The sequence below is a fragment of the Neodiprion fabricii genome, chromosome 1, assembly GCF_021155785.1.
Source record: "Neodiprion fabricii isolate iyNeoFabr1 chromosome 1, iyNeoFabr1.1, whole genome shotgun sequence".
In the NCBI taxonomy this organism is placed as follows: domain Eukaryota; kingdom Metazoa; phylum Arthropoda; class Insecta; order Hymenoptera; family Diprionidae; genus Neodiprion; species Neodiprion fabricii.
Genome location: NC_060239.1, coordinates 20,415,629 through 20,428,637, shown reverse-complemented (window position 1 = coordinate 20,428,637; position 13,009 = coordinate 20,415,629). Strand labels below are relative to the sequence as shown.

Sequence of the window (13,009 nt, the reverse complement as noted above, 5' to 3'; positions counted from 1 at the left end):
ACAAAAAAATAGGAAGATGTCAAAAAAAAAAAAAAGCTTCCATAGCACGATAAACAATGACGTTAAGAATATTGTGTAAAAAATTCAACTCGATAGCTTTAAAACTCTGCCCTCCAAGTTGGACACCGTTTTGAAAAATGCTGTTTCGAGAAAAACGCGTTCAAAGTTTCAAGTGAGGAAATTTTAGGTAAATCGTTTACTTACGGTCAATCAGCGATGCCAGGTCCATACAATATCCCTTATGCTTCTTCGAAAAGATCGTGCTCAATGGATTGTTCAGTCCTACGAGCTGTCCTCGCCTCTTTGCTACCAGGGACGCCTGGCGGTTTGCTTGGATGATGCGCGCATTCTTGTGCTTAGCGGCGAAATCTGCGGCGTTCGGCCCTATCGTGCATCCCATCGTCTTCAAAATTTTCAAAATTGGGTCGTAACCTTCATTGAAGGTGCACACAGCACACTGCGTAGCGATTTCTACTATCTGCTTGCCGCAGAATACGTGCTTTGGGGCTAGTTGCCACACGCAGTGATTGATTGATTTTCAAGAATTTAGCACGCCATCCGCTTTTTTTTTGAAAATTGAGTGCGACAAAAAAATAAGTCGCACGACTAATTTACGGCTAATTAACGGCAAATTATGCAATAGTCCGAATTCAAATTTTCGACAATTGGCGAGCCAAGTTCATGTACGTACAGGTAGGAACGAGACAATAGAAATAACAGTCGCACGGGCAGACGGCCGACGCGGCAGCTGTAGCGCTCCGTTGCCTTCTTCCAAAAAATGCTGTACAGTAACCGAAATAATCTGAATTTCGGCATGAAAATTTCAGGGAATATTCGGAAGAGTGTATACTATTCGATAAAGCAAAAAAAAAAAAAAATCGATTTTTTGAAAATTTCACACTGGAAAGCTCCCTTAATTTTTGCGAAAAGTGTATAAATCTCATCTAAAATTAGCTCGTCGTTCTTGTTGAAGTATTGGCCTCAGACGTGTCTTAGCTGTTTATTAGTAGTAGTCGTAGTAGTAGTAGTAGTAGTCTATTGTATTCTTCTTTTCGAAATTTTACAATATATTTGTACAACAGAGTTCCAATTTATTTTTTATACTAAAATTCGCTATTTGGCTATAGTACACTGAATAATGAGCAAGCGCAAAACATATAAGAGCATAAAACTTTCTCAATATTTTAAAATCTATTGGGAGAGAGAAAATTATATGTATATCAAGCGATCCATTTTCTAAGAGAGGTAATTTTAGTCCAACTCTTTTATAATATAGCTCTCTACATGAAACAGTCAGGTGACCTAAATCTATAATTTCGCTGCAATAGTTACAGTATCCTCCTTTAGATATTTTGTAATGCCTAGAGTCGACTATTAATCTTGTGTAGAAGGAGTTCGCTAGCCTGTATTGACAGATAACTTTTAATATTTTCAAAGGTATTGACACTTTCAAATATTTTTGAACCTGATTCTCAGCCTGTAACCAATTGTACATAATATGTGACGAGGATTGTGCTACTTTTTCACCATTCATATCGCTCAAGTATTCTTTATATTTCTCTAATAGTTCAGGTTCTTGCAACGTTATTTCGCCTGGCGACGTTTCACTCTATAGGTCTAGACTGTCAATTGGTTGAAAGAACATTTTCTTCACTAATACAACCGAATTATATTTCGCACTATCCTGGGCACCTTTGTACTAACTTAATTGTAGCGGTCTAAGAAAACAAATTTTCGGATATCGATCATCTTCCATTCTCAAAATTTTATTAATCCATCTTGTGACTTGCTTAAAGACTAAGAACGAAAACTGACTAAGTCCCAATTCTCTTCTTACCGCATAACTTGGTGTGCACTGAGGCAAATTCAAGAGTTTTTTGAAAAAACCTAATTGTATCTTTTCCACACTATCTAGATGCCTCAATGAATACACCTCTGTACCGTATAATAATATTGATTGTACAAGCGCCCCGAATACATCATCGTAAACTTTCCAAGAATTCGCCTATAATCTATGTATTAACGCTATTGTAGAAGAGCATGCTGCTCTGGCTTTGGAAACTATTTTTTTTGTATGAAATTCATATGACCCTGTTTGGGAAAAGGTCACCCCCAGATAAACGTATTCTTTGACCAATTCAACAGAGCTATCCCCGACCATGAATTTTTTTTCTTTATGTTTATGCATGAGACCGCCTTTTCGGAAAATAATTACTTTCGTTTTTTTGGTATTTACAGATAACTTATTTAATACACAATACTCATATAAGGCTTCAATTATTCTCTTCATATGAATATAGCTTTCGGCCAAAATGACAATGTCGTCGGCATATGCAAGTAACAAAATTTCTACTAAATGAGTAATTGATACTCCTCTAATATACTTTTTTTTTAACAGAAAATATTCTAAAATGCAATAAAAATTGAAAAGAGGGTTGGGGAAAATATCTCACCCTGCAATACACCATTTGTAATATAAATACGGTCTGAAATTCCGTCTGAATTTCCAATTCTGATATTTGCCGACGAGTACAAGCTTTAAAGAACTTTTATAACTTTAGAGCTAAACCCTTTTCTTTGCAGCTTACCCCAGAGATTGGAGTGATCTACAGACAGGAATGCGCTTTTAAAGTCAACAGAAACTGCATGTAATTTGCCTATTGTCTTCTGTATATGCAATTGAGTTATTGAATTGAGCGAGAATATATTATCTAAGCAACTTTTTCTTTTCCGAAAACCCGCCTGCCATTCGGGGAGAATATTATTGATGTCGCACCAGGCATCAACCCTTTTATTCAGAATAAACGTAAAGCATTTGACAATTGTATTTACAAGCGCAATTGGCCTGTAATTACTTGGATCCCTATTTGCTCCTTTGTTTTTATACAGCATTTTAGTTAGTATACAGGGTCAGTTGTTTGGAGTCTTTTCTGTATCCATAATTCTATTGAATATTACATTCATATATAAAACCCAATTCGGAGTAAGATTTTACAGAAATTCGTTTGTAATCGAATTGATACCAGGGGCCTTGTTTAATTTACAATGAGCAATACTTTTGTAAATTTCATCTGAATTTATTGGAGAATCCAACAGCTCAACCCCATTGGTGAGCTCAGGAGTCGGAGCTATTACCGGGTTGTTAACCTCGTAGAAGTCTTGAAAAAAACTACACCATTCATTCAAACTAATACTCTCAGCCTCCTTCATCGGCTTTTTTCTGTACCTGTTCACCGAATTCCAAAATTCTTGTGGATTTTTTACGTTCACTACTCCGTTAATAATTTTTTCCGTATATTCTTTTTCACTGCGTTTGCATACCTCCTTGTATTGGTTTTTAAGAACTAGATAGTCGTCAACCTGTGGCTTTTCAAATTTTTATTTTTTACAAATATTTAGAGATTTTCTGAGCAGGCTCTTTATCCTAGTGCATTCTTTATTGTTTCGGCACTTTTCAAACGAGGTTCCCCCCTGCCGTGAGATCATTCCGAGTTCTCTGGCCGCTGTGATTATATTTCTAGAAAGAAGGCTGTCCATATCGTCTAAACTTATGTTAAGGTTGCGAGGAACGTCGAATTCCTGCATTTTAGACTGAAACTCTTTACAGAGCTGCGGCACCCTAAATAAATAGATAAAATCGACTTGCGCTACCTCTAAATCTTAAATAAAAAATTTTTCCGCGTGCAGGCATTATTTTTTCGTCATTTCAAATCATTTTTTCACTACCACTTTTTTTCGAATAAAATAATGATTTTTTTGAATCACCCTAATACATACTCACACCACCGTAATTAAGTTTTTTTTTTTTATAACATTTTATCTTAAAATTCACAGATATTATATATCTAAAGTTATTTATAGCAATATTTCCTAAGAGTATGACTAAAATCCAAAAGAAAAAAAAATATTACAAATATTAAAAATCTAATTACAGATTCAAAAAAATGTGTTACGATAATTATTAACGAAGTTATTGATTTGTTAATTGAGCGGTGAGAACAGCCGGGCGCGCGAAGCCTCGAGCCCCCCACCACGCCGCCCGGCTTCATTCCTCCCACTAACGGTGCTCGACGAACTTTGAGCAATTTTTTTTACTAGATACAACGCACCTAAAGATCTAAAAAAATTCACGGTGATGCCTTGGGGTGTTGAGAGATAGCTGATATTTTTTTCCCCCTCAATATTAATTACAACAACAATAAACAAAATAACACTTGAACATCGTTATCTCCGGTTCTAATCAAGATATTCATGTTTTTTTTTTAAATTACTCGTAAAATGAAGGGCAAGTACAATCCATCATAAAATTTACAATAATATGAATATTCTCGGAGATATCTCTATTTGTTTAAAAGCAAAAAATTTCAATTCGCCCAAAAATTGTGATTTTTGAACATAAACATTTTTTTTTTTTCATTTATGGAAAGTACTAGTAACGAACTGACTCCATGATTTTTCGCCAACCCATGGGCCAATCACATAAGAAAGGGCAGACGATATACGGATTTTGGCTTGTCGCGGATTGTTGCTCAACTATATAACACAGCCAAAAAAGCCTTGCACGATAGTTTTGAAGACATTTCATATTACCTGTACCATGAGTTTCAAAGCCACACGTTGTTTATTCATCAATTTATAACAAGAAATGTAAATTTTTTTTCCACGGTATTTTACATTTTGCAACTAAACAAACAGAGGAAATTGATCTCACGACAGCTTGTTTTATCGAGAATGATGAGACGAACAACTTTTGTTTGAACAGTTTTCGTGTATGACCCATAACAAAGACGTTATTTAACAAAATGTAGGATCTCAAAAGTTTAAACAATCGTTACGGTCAAACCCGGACTTAACTTTTTGGGGGGTGAGTGAAAACATGTTCGTCCGTCTCTAATCAACCTATAAAAAAATCGGCTAAACTACGTTATTCCAGAATAGAAGTCAGTCAATTTTATAGCTTATTCGTCTGGACTATATCAGAGATGAGAACTATTGGAGAATCGTGAGTGTTCTTTATGCTCTGTTGACCTCAGAACAACGTACATATCTCATCGTCAGAGTCGCGTTTCACATGAATAGTTTCTCTTGCGTCGTCAAATCAGAATTAGTCACAATATTACTCGAGTCATGGTATGATTAGGTTGGTAGGTGTACAAAAGCATCGTGGACATTGATGTTCGAGAACAGTCCAGTTAAGTACGGTATATCACATAGCTGTGGTCTCCTCTCTAAATGGTTCGGTTCATACTTAGGACATAGCTTGAAGACTATACTATATATGTACTATAACATACTGTATGGTTAAAAAAAAATTTTTTTTATATAGCAGTTATTTTAACCACTAAACCATTGATTGAAGAATAACTAAAATTGCCCGAAACGGAGGCAAGAAAAATAAACACAACATAACAAATCCAAGTCTTCGTTCGTGTCAGTCTACATATGGGGACAATGAATCTGAGACGGCTAATTTTTTACACTAGACAGTTATGTTGGCATTACAGAGAAACCTACAGCGCCATAGTCGACCGAGCGCGAAACAAACTCAATTTCAATAAACATAATGTAACTCATGGCCGTCGAATCTAACCTTAGGATACGTGTCAGTCACTGAACTTGAAGTTCAGTGGTGTCAATCTAACAAGTCATCATCCCCGCGGTATTTTAAGGTTAGATTCGACGGTCATGGGTTATATTATGTTTACTGAGATTGAGTTTGTTTCGCGCTCGGCTGACTATGGCGCTGTAGGTTTCTCTGTGATGCCAACATAACCGTTTAGTGTAAAAAATTAGCTGTGTCAGATTCATTGTCCCAAAGTGTACATAAAATTCATAAAAAATCTTTTTGATGTAATAAAAATAACAGAAATAATAGTTGGACATAAATTATTGCAATTTATCGGGTGGTAACGAATGGGAGGAAGCGGATCCAGGGGTGCAGTGTTGGTTTCATGTACATAACATGTATACCTATATATGGGGAATTCCATGCCAACCTACCATCGAAATTGACATTTTTAATTTGATCCTAATTTTTTGTCCTTTTTGCCCTCCGTGACAAAGAGCTCCGTGATTTTTTCGAATTTTTTTGTGCAGCCGCTTATGAGATGTGAATTTGTCAAAATTTTGTATTTTTTTTAAATGCTCATCACTGTTTCAAAATTGTATCAATTTGAATTTTTTTTTCTGAAATTGTGTGTTTTTCAATAAAGTTTTCATTAATTTGATGCAAAAAATATTAGAAAATTATTCACTAGGTTGTTTTCCATTTAGATTGGAATCTGATTTTATACATTGGTTGTGTGCTTCGATTTTTTTTGAAAAAATCTCAAAAAAACTACTACTTATTTCACAAATTTTTGGCCTGGTCCTATCGTAGGTAAACAATCCTTTCTATTTTTTCAGATTTTCAAAAAATTATGGAAATTTTAAAAAAAAACCTAATATGATATGACTTACAATTAGTATGATATAAGTATGATTTTTAATGTCTTTTAAAATAAAATATCAATAAAAAATTACAAACGGAGGTAATCGGAAATCGTGAAAATAATAAATCTGTATAAGGATCAAAATATTTATTCTTGAATATTTTCGTTTTTTTTTTGCTGTCGTGTTTTATTACCAATTACAATTTTATGTTTTCAATCAACCTATGAAGTCCCATGTAGTATCAAACAAGAGATAAGAATCTCTACCCTCAAGAGTTGATTTTGGATTCAGAAAATAAAAGGGATAGAATACCGTAGCAAAAACAGAATAATGCCGTAATTGGAAAATTTCAATTGTTTGTAAATAAAAAGATATGCGTGTGTTTGTCTGTGTTCGAATTACAATCAAAGTAATATTCATATGCTACTTCAATCGTCTGCACATATAAATTTAGATACTGGAGTTGTAAAGAACTGATTTTGTAATTATGATTTTCAGTCACTCTATTATCTCACTTGTCCAAGAAATCAGGAAATATAAAAGAGGTAAGCAGATCATAAACTAATTGGTTAAAGCTCAAAAATTATATATTCACATTGATTATTGTTTTCATGTTTCAGTACTTCTGCTGTATATGGTTCCATCATTTTTATATTGCCTCTACAACAATTTGGCCTTTGTAAATTTGGCTGCTTTTGATCCAACAACGTATTATCTTTTACTCCAATTTCGTGTTGTCATCACGGGGATTATTTTTCAGGTACTTGTACCTATTTACTAAGAGAAATATCTCTGTAACTCTTAACCCTTCATTAGGCGCGTAGGGGCCGTATAGACCCCAGGTCTTTAATGTTTGTCTCCGCTGCTCCGAAAATTTTTGCTGGCGCTGCCATTAACAGTACCTCCTATATGAACTTTCCAATACAGCCATTTCTATGTTGGCATGCTGTTTTCGCCATTTATTCCGCAGCTACGAGTCACTAAACTTCGCTGGGGTCTATACCGACCCTTCGCGTGTACCGGCGTTACTGATTGTGGTCAATCACAGGTGTAAGTATTATTTCTGGTACAGAACTAAACGTACATCCATTTGTTTGTACTGTGACGTGAATTTTTCCCGCTCCTGGGTCACTCGGAGAAAATGACCGAGAACTTATCGCGTGCACAATAATTTGGCGTCCACGACGTACCCTGGATCTAAAACAATATCGCAGTTTTGTTGGGCGCCTGGCGTGATTAACACGCCTCGAAATCATTAATGCGCTATTCCTCGGGCATATGCTCGATAGCTCAGTACCGCGGAGAGGGGAGGGGTAATTTTTGGAGAGAGAGAGAGACACTCGAAATACACATGCTATTTAACAAAAGTAAAATAAAATCTTATATTTCCCAATGGCGGTGATACAAAACAAAAAAAAAATAATCCAAAAATCGCGCATCGCGAGCCTAAAATTAAACAGAAAATTACACGTAACCTACCCTATTTCTTACTCTAATGAGCTCGCGGCTCCCTAACTAAAACGTCACTCAACGATCACAAAATCCTCATACGCAATTCTCAATTTGCAAATTCGCCATTTGTCCTCCATGGCGATTATTGCTCGAAACGAAACTAAAACTAATTATTCGACGGTGCGCCGTCGGGCTACCGAACAGACGGCGTCCTCAATCTCACTCGAGATCTCACCCGACTCGGAGCTTCGACGCTACCGCGAGCTGCCCTAAATCTAAACGAATCCGCAAACGTTACTATATTTTAAACGCAACCAAAACTCAATGCTCAAACTTCTCGTCTCAACTGCTGCTCAACGCAACGGCAATTTCGACTATACATCACCTCAACTCGACTAAAAACTATCTTAACTAAACGGCAACTTAACTAAGCGCAAGCACCACTACATTTAACTTCAACTAAACACAAGCTCAAGGTAACGCAACTCAATCTACATTATCTTAACTAACGGGTACGGAACTCAATGCAGGCGCAACTGAACGTAACCTAAACTGTACGCAATCGCAACGCATCCGAAATCAAATCTTTTCAAAATCCTCCAAAACGTTACCCGCTAATCCGAGCACTCCAATTCGGCACTTCCCGACCTACTCGAGAGGTGACACAAAAAAAAAAAAAAACCCGATAACGCGGCTCGACCCGGTACAGCGAAATTCGGCTATACTTGATTTCACTAACGAGAGAGACTCAACTAAAACCCGTGACTCTACTCAACTTTCTCAGGAACTCAAAATTTACTCTACTCTAACACGCGTACTCAGGCTACGGTCATCAAGCAAAAGAATCTGCAAAAGAATTTCGAGTACTTCTCTACAACGCAAATCCAAAACGGCTATCCGGTACTCGGCAAGCCTTTTCGCAATTATGCTCGAAATTCAATCGCGGGGATAGAAGCAGCGCTTACTTTCTACATCCTTGCAACCCCCTTTCCATTCCCCTCGCGATTTTTGGGCGAGTCCATTACTTCGCGAAACTCCCCAAAACGTGACTACTTATCACGACCGCCAGAACTAGAGTGGTTTCAAAAACCTACCACCTGCCGCAACACGGATCTTGATACGCCATCCCACACGTGACGTCATACTCACAAGCATACGCAATAATCGATCCGTCATCGATTTCGCCGATCGCGCAACTCGACGCGCACCTCCAATAGCATCGCTGCGCAGAACTTGAAGCTAGATCGCAATCTCGTCCTCCGCGCAGCTCCATGACGTCTTGGCGGTGAGCGTGGTGCTCCCTCGTCGCTAGTCGGTCCGTCGCAAGTTCGCCGGTCAATTGTTGGCGGGGTGAAGGGGGAGAGGCTGCGGCGCGCCGGCCGCCAGCGGGTATCGCGTCCACCTTGGATTCCCGCGATGCGGGGATCTGCGTCGGCTCCCCCTCCGCAGCCTCGACATCCTTCCTTCGCAATTGTCGCTAGTCCGCCACTTCGCAGTTTCCTCGAATTCGGTGTCGACTTCTGGCCTGATGCCGTTGTAGCTCGAAAAATAAAAAAAACAAAAAAAACCTGAAATATCTTACGCTATTCGCTAAGGTGTCCCCTCTCTTAGTTTCGAATGCGTGACTCTAGTCCTGGCGCTCTTTTGCAGAAACTTCGCGACTCAATTTCGGAAATTCCTAAATTTAGGTTCCGCCCAGGGTTCAAGGAGTCCCTTGTAACGGGCATCAAAAATGCCACGTTACAGTACATACCGTTTTAAATTTTAACAAAAGTTGAAGATCATATTAATAACATAAAGTTGGGAATGTATAAATATTTATTAAGTTTGTTTTTATCATTACATGTACATTTCCGTTGGTCGAAAAATGTGCTTCTTCTAAGTTAATAAAAACTGTATTCGTTTATTGAAAAAATGGAATGCCATGGAATATTTTATTTATTTATGTCTTTGTCTCAGCAACTGTGCTAAAAAAACATGTGTATACATAGAAATAGTTTTTTTCGCGATATCATATACAGTGGTAAAATTTTCAGGCTTCTTGACCTCTGTCATCAAATATTGTTTATTTATGATTATCAGTGAATTTGAAATATAAAACCCGTAAATCGTTATTGCCAGACGGATAGACGAATACAATGTCCAGTATAAAACCTTTTATTTGTATTGCAGATGAAAATATTACATTAACAAAATGTGGTTTCCCAAGACCCCACGCGCCTATAGGTGCTGCGAAAGCTAACGTGCGTAATGAAGGGTTAATCATTACAACTGTATTAATAACACAACAAAATTTTTTAAAACTAATTGCAAGCTATATGCTTTTATTATGACAATTCTGAGATAAACGGATTGAAAGACTTTCGTAAGGTGGTATCCTCAAGAATGACTCCATAAAATAACATTGGATTGACTGTTGATTTAGATGGTCTTCAAAAAGCAGTTATCAACCAAACAGTGGATTTCACTAATGTTTTTAACATTCGGCTGTATGATCAAACACGTCAACATAGGATATGGTTCCAGCATGTTCAAGAGCTTGCATTTCAATATAAATGCCCTGTTTATATTGATCCAGGTATGAGTTACCTTCTAATACTTTTACATTGAACCGGCAGGGTATATGATACCGATGTTTTGAAGGAAAAGGTATTTGAAATCTAATAATTGGCGAGGTTGTCGGTGGACTTTGATTTATTCAATAATAAATTTTGTACATTATTTTAATTCTAAAACGTTTCATCATGTATTAGAGTATTTTACTACTTAAACTATAGAAAGAGCTGGACATCCGTGTAATTGGTTGCGAGAAGGATTGCAATGGTTTTAAAAATGAGGCACAGACAGAGTTACAAAATGTTGTAAAAATTCATCCAACAAGGGCATACATGAGTATCATATACCTTGACTAACAAACATCTTGATTAGCATGCATGGTAGGCCGCACTGTCGTCCAGAAATTGTCGATCGACACGTGGCTTGATATAATTTCTATACTATTGTTTCACTATACGTTGAAATACAATTAAGGTAATTGTGATTCGTATTTCGTCGGATAGTTGAGTTTTGGATTCTACCAGAAGATAGTTTTAGTCGTTGAAGCTCAATTCCACTTTACACATATTTCAGGCGGTGTGTTCGTGTCTGGCCGGAGTATACAATGAATATTTACTCAAGGGTCATGGAGCTCGAATAAACATTTTTGTACAAAATGTGTTCATGTACATCGACAGTATTTTTTGCAACGCTATAGTTCTTGTAGGCCAAGGTATTCTGACAGACGTTTTTGAACATACCGGTCTTAGCATTTTCACTGAGCCGAAAGTCATCTTAATTATAGTAAATAATGCAGCTGTGGGTATAATAACAAGCTTCTTCTTGCAAACTTTGAATTCGATTTTGAAGACCTTTGCCAGTGCGTTGGAACTCGTATTTACTGCTATCCTCTGCTGGATCTTGTTTAATATTCCGATTCATGTCAATACTGTTGTTGCCATTGCAGTTGTAAGTTATTCCGTATTCTTATACTCTCAAAATCCAGTGCAGAATACGCATCCAAAAGTTCAAACAACTAATGAATCTGACAGTGAATCATTACTCTCCACAAAACAAAGTCAGTTGGTTTGAGTCTAGATTAAATTTTATGAAAACGTTACTTGTAAGATAATTTAGGGACCGTGACTACTTATCAATAAAGTATTTATTAACAACCGGGTCACATATGTGGAAAACCAAGAAAAATGTGCGAATTTTTAGTACTCTGCTGGAGAAGTCGCTAAATCTTATTAAGGAGTTGAAATTTAACTTATATCACAATAACTATCCAAATATTGAACAAATTTCATATTTTTTTGCTTAGTTGATCCTTTTTTCAATGAATTAATTTATATCTTATAATAACTGAAATTAGACAACAATAAAAATTTCATAATATAGTATAGTATAGTATATGTATATGTATTTATTTATTTATTTATTTCATGGTATAAGATACAAAGAATTCTACGAAGCAGTGTTTGTCCTAGTTGTATGTTTTGCATTATTTCTTTATAAGAACAAATACTGCTCGTGCCTTATAATATTTTTTCTTTTCAAATTATATTAAAATGTATATCATTTGATTTAATGAATTTGGTTTATAAAATATACAGCGTGTCTCATTTTAATCAATCCAATGTAAAAATGCTTCAGACGAAAGTTTTGAGATTCGAAGGGGGTATGACGATTTATATTGGAAATAGGAGAAGAGACAGAGAGGCAGAGAGAGAGATGAGTTTGGGTCGAAAGAGTCAGTAAATCTATGTAGCTCGATAAGATAAGACGTGTGACAATAGTGATTCTAAGCGAAATCCTGACCAGGTAGAAATTTTAACTAAATATACAACCGAGCATTGAAAGACTTCAATCACTATCTATTTTATTCATTTTTAACATCGTCACCGTCCTCTGTACATATTTATATTTCCCCTTAAAAACACCTCTCTCGTCTCAATTTTATTTTACGGATATTTTTCTCCTCACTCTTCGTTTCTATCTTTTTATTTATACATCTTTATGTTATTATTATGTGTTTTGTTTTTTTTAAACTCTCAGGCTAACTTCGGTAGACCTGCGTTGAGTAGTGTGCTTTTTATACTGTAACCTTAAAATAACTAATTTAAGAAAGAGTGGAGAAGTAAAAAAAAAGAAATCGAAGTATCAAAAGTTGTACAAAAAACTCAATTTCTTTAAGTATCTGATTTTCTGTGTTTATGTCTTTTTTTATTTGATTGCATAAATTGTCGAGAAAACAAAATCGTTACAAGGAGAAAAGATGAGAGTGTCAGATTTTCCGTAAGTGGATCCGTTAAGGTGAGATAAAGGTCAACTTGGATTTTTTCGATATTTTTTTTGTCGGGATCTGAAAACCATGAAATTCTGCAACAAAAAGTATACAAATACTTACCAATTAAACTCGACTGGTGATAAGATACGAGTTGGTCAAGTTGGACGGAAAGTTCCCATCGTGTCTAGTTCATGAGTTTTGCACGTTAAGTAGAATTCGCAGAGGCGAGCTTCTGACAGGGGCCATGACGTGAACACACCCGCTTGGCCCCCTTTTACCTTTTTTTTTGAAGACAAAACT

The 13,009-nt window shown here is 36.4% G+C and overlaps 1 protein-coding gene across 2 annotated transcripts in view; it reads left to right on the top strand.

The window, feature by feature from the left end:
- The window catches only part of LOC124174421 (UDP-galactose transporter senju), a 65,692-nt gene extending 53,870 nt beyond the window's left edge, over positions 1-11,822 (top strand). For both annotated transcript variants that reach the window (XM_046553575.1, XM_046553574.1), the window contains exons 3-6: positions 6,931-6,977; positions 7,053-7,192; positions 10,310-10,462; positions 11,014-11,822. In XM_046553575.1, the coding sequence (XP_046409531.1) occupies positions 6,931-6,977; positions 7,053-7,192; positions 10,310-10,462; positions 11,014-11,511 (838 nt within the window). In that variant the 3' untranslated portion in view covers positions 11,512-11,822. The remainder of the gene's footprint in view (positions 1-6,930; positions 6,978-7,052; positions 7,193-10,309; positions 10,463-11,013) is intronic.
- Positions 11,823-13,009: the final 1,187 nt, after the last annotated feature.